Source organism: Myotis lucifugus, unplaced genomic scaffold (genome assembly GCF_000147115.1).
Source record: "Myotis lucifugus unplaced genomic scaffold, Myoluc2.0 scaffold_0, whole genome shotgun sequence".
NCBI lineage: Eukaryota > Metazoa > Chordata > Mammalia > Chiroptera > Vespertilionidae > Myotis > Myotis lucifugus.
Genome location: NW_005871048.1, coordinates 11,467,470 through 11,487,973, shown reverse-complemented (window position 1 = coordinate 11,487,973; position 20,504 = coordinate 11,467,470). Strand labels below are relative to the sequence as shown.

General features: G+C 34.0%; 1 protein-coding gene across 4 annotated transcripts in view; it reads left to right on the top strand.

Moving 5' to 3' along the window:
- The window catches only part of AP3S1 (adaptor related protein complex 3 sigma 1 subunit), a 54,767-nt gene extending 35,686 nt beyond the window's left edge, over positions 1-19,081 (top strand). For 3 of the 4 annotated variants that reach the window (XM_023746298.1, XM_006081131.3, XM_023746237.1), the window contains 3 exons: positions 6,965-7,036; positions 8,113-8,220; positions 17,518-19,081. In XM_023746298.1, coding sequence (XP_023602066.1) covers positions 6,965-7,036; positions 8,113-8,220; positions 17,518-17,646 — 309 coding nt within the window. In that variant the 3' untranslated portion in view covers positions 17,647-19,081. The remainder of the gene's footprint in view (positions 1-6,964; positions 7,037-8,112; positions 8,221-17,517) is intronic. The other variant, XM_023746269.1, reaches the window with a different exon arrangement.
- Positions 19,082-20,504: the final 1,423 nt, after the last annotated feature.

The window sequence follows — 20,504 nt, the reverse complement described above, 5'->3', positions numbered from 1 at the left end:
ATTCATACCTACCTTGCCAGCATTGTAAGAATTAGAACTAATATATGTGAAGCTGATGGCAGAGAGCCTAGAATGCAGTAGACATTCTTATTATTCACTTAATAGTGGTGAAAGAAGTATTTTGGAACTCAGGTACTTAAGGTCAGAATTTTGGAGCTGGAAGCATCTTAAAATTTAATTGTTACCCTTCAAAATATGTTTGAGAGAGAGGAAACAACTTAACTTATAGTGTTTCTCTTTAAGGTGAATTCTTTATTTCCTAGTGTAGAATGGTAGGTTTTCAGGAAGGAATTGGATATAGAGCAGGAGAGTTCCCTCTGAGTTTGGTTATTCAAGTTTTGGGGTTCCTTAAATTTTTATTTTTTATAAATTAATTTAGATTTACAAAAGAATGGCAAATATAATACAAATAATTCTTCCCTATCCTATCTTCATCCAGATTCCCCAAATTTAACATCGTCCATATAACCAAAGCACAATGATCAAAATCAGGAAGTTAACACTGATACAATACTATTGTCTAACCTGAAGACATTATACAAAATTTGCCAACTGTCCCATTAATATAATGTTTTTTTCATTCAGAGTTCAGTTCAGGTCATATTGCATTTAGTTTTCATGTCTCCTTTACTCTGCAGTAGTTCTTCAATTTTTGTCTTTTATTCATTCTTTCATGCCTTGATTCTTTGAAGAGTATTGGCCAGTTATTTTCTAGAATATTCTTCAGTTTGGATTTGTTTGATATTTCTTAATAATTAAATCATGTTACGTATTTTTGGCAAGAATACCATAGAAGTGATGTTACTTCCTTTTTAATGCATCATATCAGGAGGTACATGATATCATTTTTGTCCCATTACTTGTGATATTTATTCTGATTTCTTGGTTAAAATAGTACCTGTCAGGTTTACTGTAAACTTCCATTTTCCCTTCGTGCTTAAAAGTATTTTTTAGGGAGTAAGTTAGAGACTACATGAATACTCTTTTCCTAATCATGTTTTTGGTCATTAATTTAACTTCTTGATAACTCTTGCCCAAAATAATTATTATTTGTAGTATTTGCCAAATAGTGATTTTCCCATCATGCCTTATGTACTTATTAGTCAAAATTGTATAGTGGAAAACTTTCTAAGATTTTTGTTCATTTTATTTTGTTTGAAATCAATGATCAAAACATCAAGTGTACCATGTTTAATTATAGGTAGACTATCTTTCAAGGCCATATATCACATTTATTTATTTATTTTTAATATATTTTGTTGATTTCTTACAGAGAAGAAGGGAGAGGGGTAGAGAGTTAGAAACATCGATGAGAGGGAATGAGAGAAACATCGATCAGTGCCTCCTGCACACCTCCTACTTGGGGATGTGCCCGCAACCAAGGTACATGCCCTTGACCGGAATCGAACCTGGGACCCTTCAGTCCACAGGCAGATGCTCTATCCACTGAGCCAAACCGGTTAGGGCCAGATATCATTTTTTAAATCAACTTTTGCTTGGAAGTTTAAATATAGTTCTAATAATTTATATCAATATGTGTTTTAAAATGTTCTCATGATTGGCTTTTGTGCAGAAAAAGAAATAATCAGAGACTACTTTCATTTTTAAAATTAACATTTGTAATATTAGTCTTACAAACTCAAAACCCCAGTTCTTCCTTAGATTTCTAAATCCAACGTACAAATAATATTAAATCACTTCAATGCAGGGGCTACAATGTAATTTCCTGTAGTACAAGCAGTTTTTGTTTTGCACAATTCTAGGTTAATGTGGGTGGTAAAAATATGGAAACTTAAAAATTTGCTGTATGCTTTTCTGTATTTTCCAAATATTCTAAATAATTACTTTTTACTACATTGAAGACAAAGTGCTGTTTTTTATTGTTGAAAGGATTATTCCTAGTAAATAAGAATGTTGGTTCTGCAGTGAGACTTTCTGGAATTTAATAAAGACTTCACTACATAACTGTGTTAGTAGTTAACTTTTTGCTTTAGATTACTCTTCAGTAAATAGTTGTTAATAAAAATACCTGCCTTATGGGATTACTGTGAAGGGTTAAAAAATAATCTACTTAAAGCACTTGGAACAGTAACACTGCTGTAATAGTATAGACTCAATAAATGATAGTTTATCATTACTAACCTTTTCTAAGAGAAATAATTGCACAAAAAGAATCAGTGATGTGATCTCTTTCAGAATCATTATGACATGAATATAAAATACAGGTAGTCCCTTCATCAACTCTTAATTCCTTCATATTGAAATTGAAAATTTAGCCCTGGCTGATGTGGCTCAGTTGGAGTGTTGCCCTCTACACGAAAAGGTTGTGGGTTCAATTCTGTTCAGGGCACATACCTAGGTTGCCGATTTGATCTCTGGTTGAGGTGCATACGAGAAGGCAACTGATTGAAGTTTCTCATCTCTCTCTCTCTCTCTCTCTCTCTCTCTCTCTCTCTCTCTCTCTCTCTCTCTCTCGTAGTATCTCTATTTTTACTAGGATTATAATCATTGGCACATTAGTGTCCGGGTCAGGTTTAGTGCAAATCCAGTCATACCTTTAAGGTTATGAATATTATTCAGTGGTATACATTGGAGTGTGTACCTAGGCTACATTCTTAATTTTTCTTTAAAGGTACTTAAGTTCAGTCTCTCTTCCCTAGCTTTATTGGTATATTTTTAGTGGCATATTTTATTCTTGGTTTGAGTGAAACCAGTTATCTCTCTGGAACAGCATTTCTCAACATGTGGGTCACGACCCCTTTGGGGGTCCAACGACCCTTTCACAGGGGTCGCCTAAGACTATTGAAAAACATATATAATTACATATTGTTTTTGTGATTAATCACTATGCTTTAATTATGTTCAATTTGTAACAATGAAATTGGGGGTCACCACAACATGAGGAACTGTATTAAAGGGTCATGGCATTAGGAAGGTTGAGAACCACTGCTCTAGAATATCTTGCTGCTAAAAAAATATTTTTTTTAGACTATTTGCCATTCTATTTGTATTCTTAAGTTTATTCCTACTATTCTTGGGCTTAAGACCTTTTCTATCTTATAACTTGTTAGTTTTACATTTATGTACTTCATTTAATATTATAGCTTAGAAACAGTAGGATAAAGTCCTCCTGAAATTTAACCAAAGTCCCCAAACTCAGAAAGAAATTTTATATATAGTATTATAGTACTAGCTAATGTATATGTATTACTTTATTTAGTGAGACACTGTTCGAAGCCCTTTATATTTATTCATTTAATCACTAAAACAACTCTATGGGATAGGTGCCATGAATATGCCCAAATGAAGAAACTGAGACTTAGAGTTAAATAGCTATTTTGTTTAAACTAGGTATTATTAAAATGAAGGAAAATGTAAAACACAATTCTCTTAGTAAATTAAAAATAATTTTTCTTCCACTAGTCTTTGAATTCCTTAAAGCCATAGATTAATGAGTAGCTATTTAGTAAATAATTGTTATATTGAAATTGACTTTAAACTTTATATCATTTTAAAAATGAAACACAAGAGGGTGCTATTTACTATTCACTACTAGTGTTTTGCTTTTAAAAAAATATTTCTCCTTGTGAAATAGGGTGCAATAGCAACTTTATTATTATTTTTTTGTTCTGGCTAGAACCATTAATTTATTTTCTTATATTTTTTACTTCAGTTTATAGATTATTAGTTTTGTATTGGCCTTCTCCATGTAACAGATTGACAGTATGTATCTATTTGAGGGGCACTAGATTTCTAAATATATTAAGTAATTTTGCTAAATGAAAAGAAAAGTAATGGAAAGTTTTTTAAAAAATCTTTATTGTTGAAAGTATTAGATATGTCTCCTTTTTTCTCCCACTGACCCCTTTATTGCCTGCCCCTGCCCTCCCACCCCATACCTCTACCACCATACTGTCTGTGTCCATGTGTTATTCATATTGGAAAGTTTTTTGAAGAGGGTCTTTGATTTCTTTAAAGCCAAATTTAACATTTGAGTGCATTAAGTCTTAGGAATTATTTTCCTAAATTAAGAATATGTAATTATGACATTTTACTGAAGAGCAGTTATAGCAAGAAACTTGCTATTTAGAATTTACTCTTTGTCCCATTGGATCACCTATGAATAGGGTGACCATACATTTCAATATGCTAGGAACAGTCCTGCTCACATCTGTTGTTGCAAGCTGTTGTTTTACTATGATAACATCGCATCTATTATTATAACATAACTAGAGGCCTGGTGAATTAAATTCATGCATGGGTATGGTCCCTAGGCCTGGCTGGCGATTAAAGCACGAGCGTCTGGAGTGGAAGGGCAGGTTCCAGCTGACCTCTGGGCCCTGGGCAGCACCTGGGCACCTGCTCACACCCGCCTTAGCCTGGCGCCGCCCACTCACCTGCTCCACTATCCCGCTGCGGTCCCGCTCTCGTCGGACCTATCAGTACCAGCAGAGCCACTTGCTGCCAGCACCACATTGCCAATGGCCACCATGTTCTGTGCTGCCCCTGGTAGTCAGCGCACGTCATAGTGAGCGGTTGAACTCCTGGCCTCCTGGTTGAACTCCTGGTCTCCCAGTTAAACTCCCGGTCGAACCAGCGCCCAAGGGGACAATTTGCATATTAGGCTTTTATTATATCTTATATAATAAGAGAGAAATATGCAAATTAGGCCAGGACATCATGACCAGCTCAGAGCAAGCCCCCAACCCCAGCGGACACACACCACACACCAGGGCTGGGGGCGCAGCTCAGAACCCCCACCCCCACCCCCTCAGCCCTGGTGCCGCCCAACCCCGAGGCCACTCCCACCAGGGGTTTGAGGTCAGGCACACTGCACTGCCTGCCCTGGGAGCAAGACCCCCAGTAGACCCACAGACTTGCCCAGGGGGGCGTGCTCCGAGCTGCTGTGGCCAGACTGTGGCTTAGGCCCGCTCCCCACAAGCCATCAGTAGGACACCCCCTGAGGGCTCCCAGACTGTGAGAGGGGGCAGGTTGGGCTGAGGGACACACACCCAGTGAATGAATTCCGTGCACCGGGCCTCTAGTAGGATAGTAATAATTAATGGCTGCTCTTTTTTACTCTTAATCTCCCCCCCCCCCCCAATTTGGATGATAAATTGAATAGTTACTCTGTCTGTGAAAGCTACCATTGAGAAAGGTAGTGGGAATAGAAATACAAATAGGTAGAATTTTAGAAATTGTTTGTATCAGAGGTCCCAAGGTCATCTGAATGATTTACTAGGATTCACAGGACTCAGAAGTTGCTAGGCTCATGGTGGGGGTTTATTGTGAAAGGGTACAGAGTAAAATCATAAAAACATATGAGGAAAAGTCTGATGGAACCAGGTGCAATCTTCCAGGTGTCCCTTCCCCCTGGAGTCACACAGATGTGCTTAATTCCCCCAGAAGTGATATATGATGATATGTGCAAAGTGTCCCCAACCAGGGAAGCTCATCTTAGCCTGGGTGTCCAGAATTTTTATTGGGGGTCAGTCATATAGGTACGTAGCACCTGTGTGACTGACCTTGATTATTAAGTTCCTGAACCTCAGAGAAAAAGAGATGTTTGCCGTAAATCATATTGGTAGCATAAACTCATATGTACAGTGTGGCCCAAGACCACAGGCCCATTAAACACTCTTGTCAGAATTTTCCAAGGGCTTGGTTCCCAGGAGCTAGCTGAGGGCTAGTCTGAAATCAGATCATTTCGGGGAATGTGTAGGTTTCAGCAAGCCATGTTGGCTGAGTTAATCCTTTCTCATATATGGTCATAGAAGGTATTCAAGCCAGAGTTTGAACCCAGGAAGTCTGATTCCAAAGACTGTTCTTTCCATAAGTAATTTTTAGAGATCTTTTATACTGATTTGCTAATTGGAAATTACTGGTTACATTAGATGTGATAGTGACTTGGACTATGCCCATCTATCCTGATAAAATTCTTCTTTTTAAAAAATATGTTTTTTATTGATTTGAGAGAGAGAGAGAGAGAGAGAGAGAGACTTCAGTATGAGGGAGAAATATCAATTGGTTGCCTCCCACACACACCCTGACTGGAGATTGAATCTACAACCTGGGCATGTGCCCTGACAGGGCAGTGACCTTTTGGTTCATGGGACTATGCTCAATCAACTGAGCCACACAAGCCAAAGCCTGATAAAATACTAATAAGCTTTCTTTTTCCTCACATGAGGATAGGGAGTTTGATTTGAGTATTTTCCAGTGCTTTGTAGGTAAAAGGTGCTAAGAATTTCTAGTTCTTATTTTCAGCTAAGTTTGTTTTATATGTTAATGTATTGAAAAGTAGTTTACATGAAGAATAGTTTATAATTACTTATTTTGCACTTAATATAATGTTTTAATTAAAAAGCAGATATCCATACTCTGGTTTCTCTTCAGATCGCATAAATCTTTCGCCTTTTACTAAAAAGCAGATATCCTATACAATAAAGAGGTAATATGCAAATTGACCATCATACCCTCACAAGATGACCGCCCCCATGTCGTCACAAGATGGCCGGCAGGGGAGGACAGTTGAGGGCGATTGGGCCGGCAAGAGAGGGCAGTTGGGGGCAATCAGGCCAGCAGGGGAGGTCAGTTGGGAACGATCGGGCTGGCAGGGGAGTGATTAGGGGGTGATCAGGCTGGCAGGCAGAAGTGGTTAGGGGTGATCAGGCTGGCAGGCAGGCAGGCGAGCGGTTGGGAGCCAGCAGTCCCGGATTGTGAGAGGGTTTTAAATTGGCAGTCAGACATCCCCTGAGTGGTTCCAGTTTGGAGAGGGTTCAGGCTGAGCTGAGAGACACACACCCCCCCTCCCGTGCATAAATTTCGTGCACCGGGCCTCTAGTGTAATAATAGATTTATAAAAGTTTTTGTCACAAGATTGTCTGCCTTATAGATAATAGATTTGAATGAACTTACACAGTTCTCAAAAGCTTTTAACTTTTTCTCTTTTCTTTTTCCTTAGGTATTTGTGGAAACATTAGACAAGTGTTTTGAAAATGTCTGTGAACTGGATTTAATTTTCCATGTAGACAAGGTACTACTTCTATATTGTCAAATCTTCTAAGCTTTTTACCTGAGAAAAATGTTGTTTTATTTGCAAAGTAAAAATGTATTTAGTGAATAAGGCTATTTTTATTCTCTTCCTAGGATTGTGTGAATGGAGGAAATTACATTTAAACTGGATTTTTAAGGATTAGTAGATATTTTCACAGACAGAAAAGGAGTGGTAGCTCTTTTTTGGAAGTTGGATTGTTAAGTAGGAGATTAAAAACAGAGAAATCAATTTAGGAATCTGTTGCAATAGTCCAGAAAGAAATGAACTAAGACAGTATAGTAAGGATGAAAGAGAGTAGAGTAGGACCCTGATAGCCTATTGAAAGCTGGAGGTAAGAGAAGGGAAGAATGACTGAGTTTTCTAATCAGTATTATTGGGTATTGGTAATACAGAATTTAGAAGAAAGAGATTCCACTTTTACTATATATAGATTTTTTTCTGTATTAAGGTTATGTAATTTAACATTGCTTTGAATTATTAAGCCATTGAATAAAATAGTCTGAAATAAGTGGCCTAAATTTTTAGCAAAAAAGTGATTTTAAAAAATTACCTTACCTTCGGCCTCATCGGTGTGGCTCAGTTGAGCGTTGACCTGTGAACCAAGAGGTTGCAGTTCGTTTCCCAGTTAGGGCACATGCCCAGGTGTGGGGTGTACAGGAGATAGCTGATCAATGATTCTCTCTCATCATTGATGTTTCTATCTCTCACTTCTTCTCTCTAACAAAATCATTAGGTAGCTAATATTTATTGATCATTTACTTTGTTTTGGGTACTTCCATGGATGACCTCATTTAATTTTTTCAGCAATCTATGAAGGAGATACTATTATTATCTCTGTTTTATAGCCCATTAAAATAAGACTTAAAGAGGTTATATATAACTGCCTAAAGCTTCACAGTAGTGATGAAAGCAGGTTTTACGCCTTCATTCCAAATTATTTTATTATACAGCTCACAAAGTAGACACAGCAGTATTTGAACCAAAAACTACTGGAATTATGAAATGTTTTTGTAGTGAGTTTTCTTTATAGGTGTGTATTATTTTTTTCCCTTTAGGTTCACAATATTCTTGCAGAAATGGTGATGGGGGGAATGGTATTGGAGACCAACATGAATGAGATTGTTACACAAATTGATGCACAAAATAAACTGGAGAAATCTGAGGTAAGAACAGAAAGTGCTCTAGTTAGTGAAGGTGGTAAACATGGTCATAAATTATGCATGATTTGTAGCTTTCACTGTTTGTCCTTTAGTATCACCTTTAGGTACAATTGGTATGCTTATCCAGTTTCTAAGTGGGATGTACATATTGTAGTATGCCAGATGTTCTGTGGCTACTACCCACCAAGTAGTTGTGCATCCTTCTTTTAGCCATGGTCATACCTGCCTTGGGTAATTAACACAATTCCAAATTCTTCCTGCTTAAAATGAAATTATTTACTTGAAAATGGAATATTAGCTTTCTAAAACATTAGTCAGTAATTATCAAGGACATCTTAAAACTTATATTTTAAAGATATATAAATTTAGCATTATAAAACTATTTCTGGAAGAGGAGAGAAAAGGCAATGGAATTCTCATGAGGAAATAGTAAGTTATAATAGGTGCTTAGCAAGCCTGAGTACATATTGAAAAGGGAAATTCAGTGCCTTAATCTTTTAATTCTGGATCCTACCCAAAGGTCACTGACCAGTTTGCTAAGTCATATATTTTATTCGTTGATACATATATTCATGGCTTTTATTGCATTCTATAAAGGAAAGATTTGGTTAGTTATGCAGTGCTAACTTTGTGCTGTTAGGTTAGGTGAATGGGGACCAGCCAGCACTTTAGCATTGTATAAAACCCTACTTTGGAATTTAGTGACTCCTCCCACATGTACTAGGCTGAATATTAGTGACAGGTGCTTTAGCAGAGTCACTCAAGTTCACATTATTTTGGTTATTTATTACTGTAGCAGAAGTTTAGATAGATAACATCTTAATATCTCATTCAGTGATATGTTTGAGGATACTCTTAACCTTTGGTATTTATAGTCATAACTCAGATTAGGAAAATATATTTTATAATTATTAGGATAAGTTCAGATGTTTGATTGGTATAAAGTACTATAAAAGCAGCAAGATATTAAAACTGTTAGCATTAATTCCCAACAGGTGAGTTCTGAAGAATTATTAATTTATTGGTACTTTAAAGGATCAGTTTAATACAAATAAATACTATGCTCATTAGAACTGAATAAAACACAGGATGGTGGATAAATCTGAAATCTGAGGGTTAAAAACAGTTGAAACTTTGATAAAATCATTTACCAGTGTTTTATTTAAAATTTCTTCTTATCTCAATTTACCATCCCTATTGGTTTTCCAAAGGAGAGACTTATAATAGTGAAGAGCTTAAAATTATGGCTCTTTTAAGTAACTATGTATTTTGTGTGTTCTACAGCCAATTTTTCAAGTATTGGTTTTTGAAAGGGGAAAATATAAACTAGATTAAACTAGGACAAGGAAAACAATTCAGAATATTATTTAGTGTGGTTGGTTTGCAATATATAATGTATAGTAAAAGATTTACTATAAACTCTAAGCTGTAGTTTTTTAAAGTCTTAAAATTATAATTTGAAAATTTCTTTTTACACACAATCTGGTTTATTGGCTCATTTTACATGCACACCAAATATATATGCAAACATAAATAGTTCAATGTACAAATTTACATGGGACTCACAAATCACCCCCTTGTCTTTCATCCAGCACCCAAACCTGTGCTCTATCCCGGCTCCACTTTGGGATGAAGTTCACAGGGGGCTGGCACTAGAGGGTGGGAATCTGGAGGAGGGAGAGGTCCTGCTCCCCTTTCTTCACAGGTACCTCCGAAAGGTCCTGTCCCTTCTCAGTGGCACCATAGGGCAGAAGGCTAAATACCTCCACTCCCTCTCTGCCGCAACTCAAATCCCAGACATCTCCTCTAATCCATCTCGCCAATTTATATCATCTGTTAAACTTTTCATTACAAAACGATGGTTACAGATTTTGAATGCCAAGAGACAGACAGTGACACAATCCATTAATCACTATAAAATGAATGGATGTGATAATTTGTCAATTCTGTGTAATCATCTGTAAAAATATATAGACTTCTTGCCTGGAATTTTCACATTGAAAATTTCCAGGTATTTAAACTCCTTTCCATTGGTGGTGTCCTTTTCTTTTTTTTTTCTCCTTAGTGTGTGATATATGTAATATTGACAAAAGTCATAAAAGACCTATAATAATTGCATAATGGATATTTGTTTTTTGGTTATTCAGTGATATTTTGTTAAGCAGTTTTTTAATTTATAAAGAGCAGTGAAATGCAGAATTTACATTTTTGATAGAAAGTTATAAGAATACTATACTATTTTAAATAGTTCTGAATATTAGTGAATACTCCCATTTTTCATCCACTAATAATCTTTTAATATATAGTTAGTTGTTATCTGCTACCACATTAGTTTTGTTTTGTTTTTTGTCTCCTTTACAAGAAAGTATATTTTAAATCTGATTGGGGATAAAACCCAACATATGTTCAGTAAGTGTTTCTCTATATGTGATGTCTGCTAATATTTAGTTATAAAAAAGTCAAAGTGAGACTATTTAGTCCTGATCATATTTTAAGAAATTGTGTTGAAATATAATGTTGACTTTTTGTAATTTTTTAGTAATTTTCATATATTTTAAGTATCTTTAGAAGTCTACCAGCTTTATTTTAGACACACTGAAATGTCAGAAATTTTCATGTGAGTTATATTTCCAGGTTACTTAAATTGGTTATATCTACCAAACATATGAATGCAGAATAACCCAAAATTACTAATTTAATTAAGATCTATTATGTAAACAAAAACTTACCATGAAAGGCTTAATTAAAATTCAGAGTATCATAATTGATGACAAGATCTGGTTATCTTATTTTTAAAGTTAATTTAAGTGATATGTAGAATAGCATTTATCTTTTAAAAATCAGCCTGGGTTTAATTTAAGATAAGCTCTTAAAATATATCATAGATCTATCTAGGTGCCTTTACTTTGTCAGATTTCAAAGATTTTATTATTTTGGATTAATGGTAGTATCAATCAAAAGAGAACAATCAAAAGTGAACCAGTTTCATTCCCAATACCTAGACAGGTAGGAGCAAAGATCACCCAGATCTTTAACCATTTGTACGCAATTAGCTTCTATAGACGCATACAGCAGACCTTTTTAATCAAATTCAAAATATCGTGGCAGTTAACTGGTTAAAGAGAGAAGAAGCAAATATATGCTTTCAGTGTATTTTCAGCTATCTTGCTTTGACAGAAAAATGGTTTGCTTGTAACATTGGGATCTTGTGAAAGGAGGGGTTAAGCTGGGAAGTTGGTGGGATTTGGGAAAAGTCTAAAAGGCACCCAGGAAGTTGCCTAGGAATTAAAGGACTCCCTGTGGGTGGAGGAGGATGGGTTGGGGAGACTTGTTAGTTTTTATGTATTTCATGTTATTTTTAAGATGAAAAATGACTCTGATTTTAGTTACTACTTTTTTAAAGTTAGTCCTCTTTTTTTTCCGAACATCTGATCTTTCTAGCTCTTTCCATTCTTCTCTTTACAGACCTTTATCTTTCAATCTCCCAGACAGGACAGGTAGACAAGGTATTGCTGACTTTGAGAAAAATGTACTTTAACAAAAGGGAAAGCAAAATGATGTCAAAGGCAATTAATTATGTAGGCCAGACTCAAAAATTCTTTGTGTTAATGAACCCATATAGTCCCTGTAGCCTATTTTTCATTCTAGTTTCTCCTTGTAGTTTCCTCATCTTTTATTGGACTTAGTGTATTTTTCTAGTATATCATCAATGTCATCTTTGTTCTGTTTTGTCTGCCTGCATTGTGAAAGGAAAGATTAAGTTTTTTGTTATTATTTTTAAACATTGTCATTTAACTGACAAATTACATTTTGTAGAAATGACAATTTATTTGGTATGTTAAATTTAGAATTTATTTTGAGCATCATGTGGCAGAACCAATCTTACTTTAACACTCATAGATTTTTCCCCTCATCTTTCTAAATTAGGATTCTAACACAAAATTGCCTTCTAGGTTTTGGAAACTGTGAATTTAAAACCCAAAAGCTGAGCCTTCAAAGTTTTGCATACAAAGTAGGAAGCAGTGAAGGCTTAGAACAGTGACTGTTAAATAGTACTGCAATTCCAAAGTCTTAACAGAATTGCTTTTACTAGTTTTGACTAACAGGTACATATTAAAAGTAGCCAATAAAAAACAAGATCAGAAATTATTAAAATTGAATTAAATGTTCTAAAAAATGGAATTAAATATATTTACCAAAATAAAGTGGATTTCTACTGTAGGAACCTTCTAACATCCAAACATGTCGTAATAAGACAAAAAATATTATAAACTTTGAGTGTTTTTGCGAAGCATGTTGGCAAATATTAGAAATGTTTTTAATAGACTCCTAGCTTTATGAAACTAAATTTTCTCTGAAAAAAATTTTTTACACCATAGTTGACTGTTTGAATTACTTTTTAAACATTTCTCTGTAGATGAGCAACAACTTTTTTGTACAAAGCCATTTCAGGAAAAATGAAAATGTTTATAGGACCCCATTTAAAAACTTCAAAATAAAAATACTTTATTGAGCCCTATGAAGGAAAAAAATCTATCAACTTAACAAGTTAGATTACCTACCTTATAATTAGGAAAATGTCACTGAGAATATGGCATAGCTATTTAGCCGCTAAATTATTGCTTTCTGGATGTGTTTAAGAAGCAGCATCAGACAGGTGATTTTCTAAGATCTTATCCCAGGATCATAGGCTATATCATGAAGCTGGGTGTACCACATTGGGTCCCTAGATCCATATTACTTGATCCTTGCAATAGAAAATAAATAAGTCATTCTATTGATCCAAATCACTGCCAATGTTCCAGTTTTTAATTTATATTAAATTGCTATTTTCTAACAAAGAACCATCAACCACTTGGGTCTTTTAACTTCCATACCTAGAACTAGTAATTGGCTTTTTTACTTTTTAAAATCAAGTTTCTATTTTTAAAGAGTATAGAATAAGAAAAGGGACTTAAGTAACAGATGTTGGGAAGTCAACCTGTGAGTTGGTTCTGCCCCTCTATGTTGACATGCAGTTATTCTGTTCTATAAAATTACAGTGGGGACCCCTGAGGTCAAAAATAGTTATATTAAATCCATGAATGGCATTAGTCTACTATATTATTTTCACACAGGCACTTCCTGTGCTAGAAATTAAACTATAAATGAAGATTATAAAAAATATTCTAATGTTGATAAAATTTTTAATAAAATACCATATTCTTACTCATTAGAGGATTGTCATCAGTATTTCTCATCTCTTTGTTTATAATTGCAGTATTAAAGCACTGCCCTTAAAGCAAAGAGCAAGCCTCTTATAAGTTCCCAGATTAAAAGTTATTTTACCATACATTCAGAAATTAAAATATTGGCATTTTCTATTCCATTCAAAACATGTTTAAAAATCTGCCATTATTTTGTTAATGATTTTGAGTCTGAAACCATTTAATATTGTGTTTATTAATGTTGATGTTCTTTCACTTTGCTGTTAGGTCAAAATTTTGACTGTGCATATACCAACTTCCAGCAGGAAGGGTGGGTAAAGGTTTTAGTATGTACAAATTATTCCAACTACCATCTTCTTATGCTATATTTCAGGCTTAAAAAATATTTTAAGATGGTAGGTTGGTATTTTATGTCTTAGATAAAATAAATATTTAGATTCTTTCCTTTCCCCTTCAAGAAAGTTAATTGCTATTGCATGAGGAAAAGGGAGCTTTCAGATTTTTTAAAATATATTTTAGTAATGCTGCTTTTTTAGTTTTGCTTGCACATATTTTGTTTATTTTTGGGTCTGGCAATTTAAAAACAAAATTAAAAAAAAATCATATCCATCCATTATTATCTTTGTGATTCCAGTGCTTGAAATTTCCAAGAGTATGTCTGTATAAGTCTTCTATCTGTTTGGCCTCATTTTGGTATACTTGCAGACTTCATTTTGTTTTCTTTCTCTTAATTCTGTTAATTTATTTAATCTCATGGGAGAGAAAACATGACCATTCTTTTATATACTGTACTTCATTCCTTCATCTAATTCATACTCTTAACAGCTTTGGGTTCATATATTTGTTTTTGTTAGTGGAGTTGCTGCAGTTTACGTGCCATGGTGGTGCTCAAGTAAAATAACATAGATGGAAACAAGTTATTTCTCCAGTAGGATTTCATTCCTTTTTTTTCTGCTTGTGTCAACTATGTAATCCTAAATCTTTAAGAACTATGTTGTACTGTCATTTTACATTTTAAATTGTATAAATTACTAAGAAGTCAGGTAAACTTCATTTCTATAAATTTGAGTGTAAGTTGTCTTGTTGCTTTGAATATATCTTTACTGAGAAGAAAACTAAGATGAAAATTATATTTCAGTGTTGGCAAATTGATTTTCTAATGGCAAATTATGATTTATTCTTTAATAAAATGTTTCAGACTTTACTTTCATGGAAGTCTGAAAATGAAATTGATTTTATAGCAGTTAGGATGTTGACTACCTGGTAACATGAAGTTTGTTTTTTTTTAAGCCCTAAGTTTTTGTATATAAACATTAACAGCTCATATAAGCATCTACTTAGTAATCAACAGTCCTTCTTATATTTTTCCTTAACATTTTATATTCTGTAGAATCTGCTTTCTTAAAATGTTCCTTTAATTAAAATTTAATTGACATACACATCACAATTTTAAAATTTTGTACCATTTAAATTCATGACATTCTACACAAAAGTATTGAACATGCTTGAGAAATAATTTGATTCTCTTAATCCATTTGCGTGTTCTGAGTAGTTATCATCCTTTGCATGTCTATGGCTTGCTGCTTATGTTTAAAAGAATTGTAATTTGTTGTACTTAGAAACTTCTTTTGGTTTTACATAATAAGAACTTGGCACAAATATACTATTTAAATCTACTGCTCTATTGATTTTATATATTCTCATTAGTAACCAACTGTTGACACCATCTTTGGTCACAAAGAAATTACTTAATCTAATGAAACCTAACAGACGGCATTTTTATTCTCATTTTCTCTGCTTAAGTTCAGTTTAGCTGTTCATGATATAGGGTATTATGGAAAAGAAGGCGTCTTGACAATTATATTTAGTTTAATACTGAAAACAATTACTTTAACTATTTATAATATAAATCATAGCATCCAGTAAAACACACACATATTTACCGTTTCTCTTTTTCACAAAATCCTCTAATAATTTATACCTTTAAAAATATTTATATTTAAATATCTTAAACAATACTTTTCTATAGCCTAGTCATCATTTGTACCCTGTATAGAAATTTCAAAGTAACAATAGTAGCAAATTGGTTTGTTATTTAGAAAAATTATAAAATTCATTCTACCTGGAAAAATGATACTAGTTCCAGGATATCTGTGATTTTGTAAAATAATTTTTGTGCTGTTGGCAGACAACATACTTCCTGTTAAAAGGAAGAGAGCCTATAACATGGGAAAGCTATTTGAACTTAATTATTCTTTGATTCTCTTGAAATGATCAGCTTAAAGACCCTTTTAAATATGATTTATGCTACCCTAAGTAATATTCATATATATCTTTGTCTTTGGGGGCAATGGGAGAAAAGTAAGTTGTAATAAAAACTGCATTACTTCAGGTAGGTATAAATGTAGAGGTCAATCAAATTTTTAATAATACATCAAAACAACTAATCCCTATTAAATTACAGAAATTGAAGTCCCAGCTCTATTAAGTCTTTAATTGCGTATGGAGTGTTTCGTCCATATCACCCTTAGCATTGCCTGTGTGAACCACCTCTATTAATACTACTTTACTGATTTTTCTATTATTTCCAATTCTGACTTGATAATCCATGGCTTTTATTTCATTGCTTAACAATGTTTGTATCCTTTATTCAGCAAATAGTTTACACTGGCCTATTTTGTATCAGTCAAGATTTTTCTCAGGTAACAGCTTTATTATTATTTTTTTAATTAACAAAAGAGGTAGGATTACATAAGAAAAATGATCTAAAATTACAAAACGGGACTTTAAAACTAGTGTCCTAATAACATGAACATTGCTTCTTATATAGGAGTGGGCTAAATTAGGTTTACAGTTGTAAGCAAAGTAGAGTTTATTCTTGTATTATTATTATTTATTAATTATTGTATTATTTGTATTATTTTCCATACAAACAACTGTAAACCTACTGTTGCCAACCCCTGTATATATGTAATCTAATCAAAGTTGAAGATTTGTTTTTGTTACTTAATTGTCATCTTTGTGCAAGACAATGTATGCCACAGAATTGAGATGTTTGTTGGCTTTATTATATAGCATGACTAAAAATTGATGAAATTGAATTGGTGTATAAATTAATCCTTAAAAATACAAATACTGTTAATGTAGCTACTTGAGAAAAATGATATGTGTTCATTTTTCTTTTATTTTTAAGCATATTTTCTTTCAAAATTACTTCACAAAATTATAAATTTTCCTACTAAGATAAAAGCCAAATATTATACAATAATGGTACTGAGAATTTTAAATTTTATTTATAAATTTTAAATTTTATATATGCTATCTTTTACATTTATACTATTCTTTAAATTTGTATTTTGTAAACTAAATATATGTTGTTGAATCCACTTGATATGACAGAATATTTTTAATTGTTATATCTTTACTAATGCATCAAAGGTTGGAATGATCCTCTTGTTGCAGTTTGATTTTTCGGCAGACCTGTTCTCTTTGGATTGAGGCTTTACTTTAAAAGCCTGATTTTTTTTAAGTGTCCTAGAACTTTCTTTAAGTTTAGAATAGTCTCCATAATTAAAAAAAAAAATTATTGTTTTAAGGCATTTAGCCCTAAGTAAAAAAACTAAACAAGCATGATCTATTACTTTTCGTTTTTATTTCACAGCATGTATTGATAATAAATGCCATTTTAAAAGCAAAACCCCCGAATATATCATGATTGTTATGAGATGTTTAATAAAGAACTAATGTAAAATATGCTTCATGCTTATATGTCAATTATATCAAGATATTAGGTAGAGATCTAGCTTTTAGTCATTTGAATATTATGTGTAATATACAAGTGGTACAGTTTAATTTGTGTTTCAATCTTTACATTGTCATCGCATGTATTCACTGTATTTTTTAATGTGTCAACTGTTTTCTCTTTATAGATTAGTATTTCAATGTAACCATCCCATATCAATTCAAACTTACCATCTGGTCTCTAGCTTGTTATATGAAAATCTTTTATTATTGTCCTCCATTCTTAGTGTTTTTTGGTGAGCTACACCTGAGTTGTACATCTTCTTTTTCTTTTATTTGCTTTTGTATACAGGCTGGCTTAGCGGGAGCTCCAGCCCGTGCTGTTTCAGCTGTAAAGAATATGAATCTTCCTGAGATCCCAAGAAATATTAACATTGGTGACATCAGTATAAAAGTGCCAAACCTGCCCTCTTTTAAATAAAAAAAATTTAAAAGGCCACTCCCAGGTAAAATCCAGGGGGAAAAGTCATCTAAGTTTACCATGCAGTTGTTTACCAAAAATAGAGGAGGAGAGTCTTACCTTTTGCTCTTGGATTTAAGTCAAGGTACTGTATAGAAGTTGTGTAAAATCAGTATGGCGGTTCAATGTTGTTTTTCTTGTTCAGTGATTTTAAAGAAATTGAATAGTTTCAGTGTGATTTTTTAAAAAATTTCTTTTCTAAACTGCATTCCTATGCCCACCTAAGGCATGCTTCTGTGTATTGGCAACAACAGTATTTCGAAAAGTGTTTGAAGCATTTCTTTAAATTATGTACTACTCAAAATGTTGCTGGAGTTTTGTATGGATCACAAGTATAGCATTCCTTAATTCTTTCTGTTATTTGTCACAATTGTTATTTAAAGAATCAAGTATGTATTGCATGAAAACATTATGACCTTTTCCTCTTAGTTTAAATAAACTCCAAGGTAACTGGACTCTTAAAGCACCTTTCTGTTCGCCTGATATCTACTTTAGCAATAATTTTTTTATGACCCTCCTACTCAACAAAGTAAATAAAAGTGTATTTTATCACTGTTAAGCAGCTGTTAATGACAATGTGTTAAATTTATACTTCTGTCTTTAATACAGTCAGACCTCAGTTCTCGAGCATCTCCCATCTCGAACAATTCAATTCTTGACCAAGTTGTTCACGGAAAAAATGTCTCGGTTGTCAAACAAAACTTCAATTCTCAACTGGACAACCCTTTCATGCGGATACCTGTATAATCAGTCATGTGTTTCTTAGGTGGCAAACAAAGGAGAGAATATGCAAGTCTGAGTCAGTTTACCGCTAAAATTGTTAACATCTCAGGAAATTGTGCTGTGAATATTTTTTGTTTTCTTTTGTTGCAGCTTATTATTATTAAATACTTACATTAAGTCCCCATGGGTCCTACGGAGGTTAGTGATAGGAGCAAAATGGAAAGGAAAGTTGTGAGAACAATGATAGAGCTTAAAAAAAAATAATTGTCTGATCTGGCTACTGAAAATGGCTTGCAAAATTGACAATTAGCACAATTTTAAAATGCTAAGAGTATGAAAGTGCTCACAAAACAATGCAACTGAGAAAGGTTAAAATGGAATCATTTGGGGGTCTGGAATGAATGAATTCAGTTTACATTATTTCCAATTGGGGGGGAAATGATTCAGTTTTCAAACAAATCGCTTCTTGAATAGCCTTCCAGCATGAATTAAGTTCAAGAACTGCAGTTTCAATGTATTCGGGAACTCACTGAATTATTCTAAAGCTCAATTATTTCACAATCAAAAGTAGTGTATCTCATAACACATTATCTAGGATGAGTTCTGGAATGGGACATGACATCTTTTTCTAAAAATTGTAGAATCCATTTTATACATAAAGGTTTAAACCTTGCGTCTGCTCTCGCTCAGATATTGAAAAATAATTTTAGCAAATACTTAGTTTCTTTTGAACACAAAACCCTTTGGAACTCCTTTTGATTGGCCCATCCCAAAGTCAAAGCTATACTATTTTCCTAAGCCCTAACATTCGTATTCTGATTTCTCATAATTGGCCCACATTTTCTTATTTGGTCTTACCTTGTGAACAGTGGGTGGGGTTCCTCTTCCAATTAGACCAAGGTTTTCCTTACAGTTCTAGTCTTCCCTCCCCAAATGTTCTCTGAAACATTTCGTTAGATTTGTGGGATGTAAGCAAAGTCACTTTATTTTTTTCTAAATAAAATTAATCTGTCTCTAAGCCTCTTCCTGTTGAGGCAACAGGAAATTCAGTCGGTGATTATTTCCATCAGTTCACAGATGTGTAAAAGTCTTAGAGGAAGGTTATACAAAGCAACATTCGGGGAGATCCCTGGTCTTCAGTCATTCGACAAATGTCTAAGTGCCTGCTGTACCAGGTGAGTAAGTCCCCGTTCTCATGGAGCTATATACAGTACCACACACAGTGCCTGGCAGCCTGGCAGTATTTCCTCCTTTCTCTTTTTTCTTTCTTTTTTTTGGGGGGCGGGGGGAGGGGCGGTGTGTGTGGGGATTATGGGAAGATTAAGTTTTGTTTGTTAAGGATGTGCCCATATTAGGGAAACCTCTGGGCAAGATCATACTTTAATCTAAAGAAACAATCAAAAGGGTTTTATTTCCATTATATTCTATGAAATACAATGCTCAAACAACCAATCAACATTCCTCCTCTTCCCCTTCCTTTTTCCTTTAGTAAATACTTACTGAGCATCAGCTATGTGCCAGGCTTGTTCTAGGTACTTGGATATAGCAAGGGAACAAAGTAGTTTATATTATAGCATAAATTTAAATGGCCACAAACAAATAAATATATAATATGTCAGGTGGTGATAAGTACTGTGGAGATAGATAACGCTGGAGAAAAGAGTATAGGGAGTAGCGAGTTAGGGAGTGAGTTGGGCTGTTACTGTGATCCATAGAGTGGGTAGGGGAAGGCATCACTGATGAAGTAATATTTGAATAAAAACCTGGAAGTAGTAAGGAGGGAGTTGTGGAGATTTGTGGGGCAAGAGTAATCCAGACAGAGGAAATAGCATTGGCAAGGCCCAGTTATGTAAGGGCATGCTTGAGATGTTTGAAAAACATCAAGGAGCCATAGCAGAAAGGGCAAAAGGGAGAGTGAGTTATTTAATGGCCCTAATTATAAATCATTTACACTGTTTATTCATGAATGGTGCACAATACGGGATACTATTTAAAAATATATTTTTGATTTCAGAGAAGGGAGAGAGAGAGAGAAACATCAGTGATGAGAGAGAATCATTGATTGGCTACCTCCTGCATGCCCCCCACTGAGGATA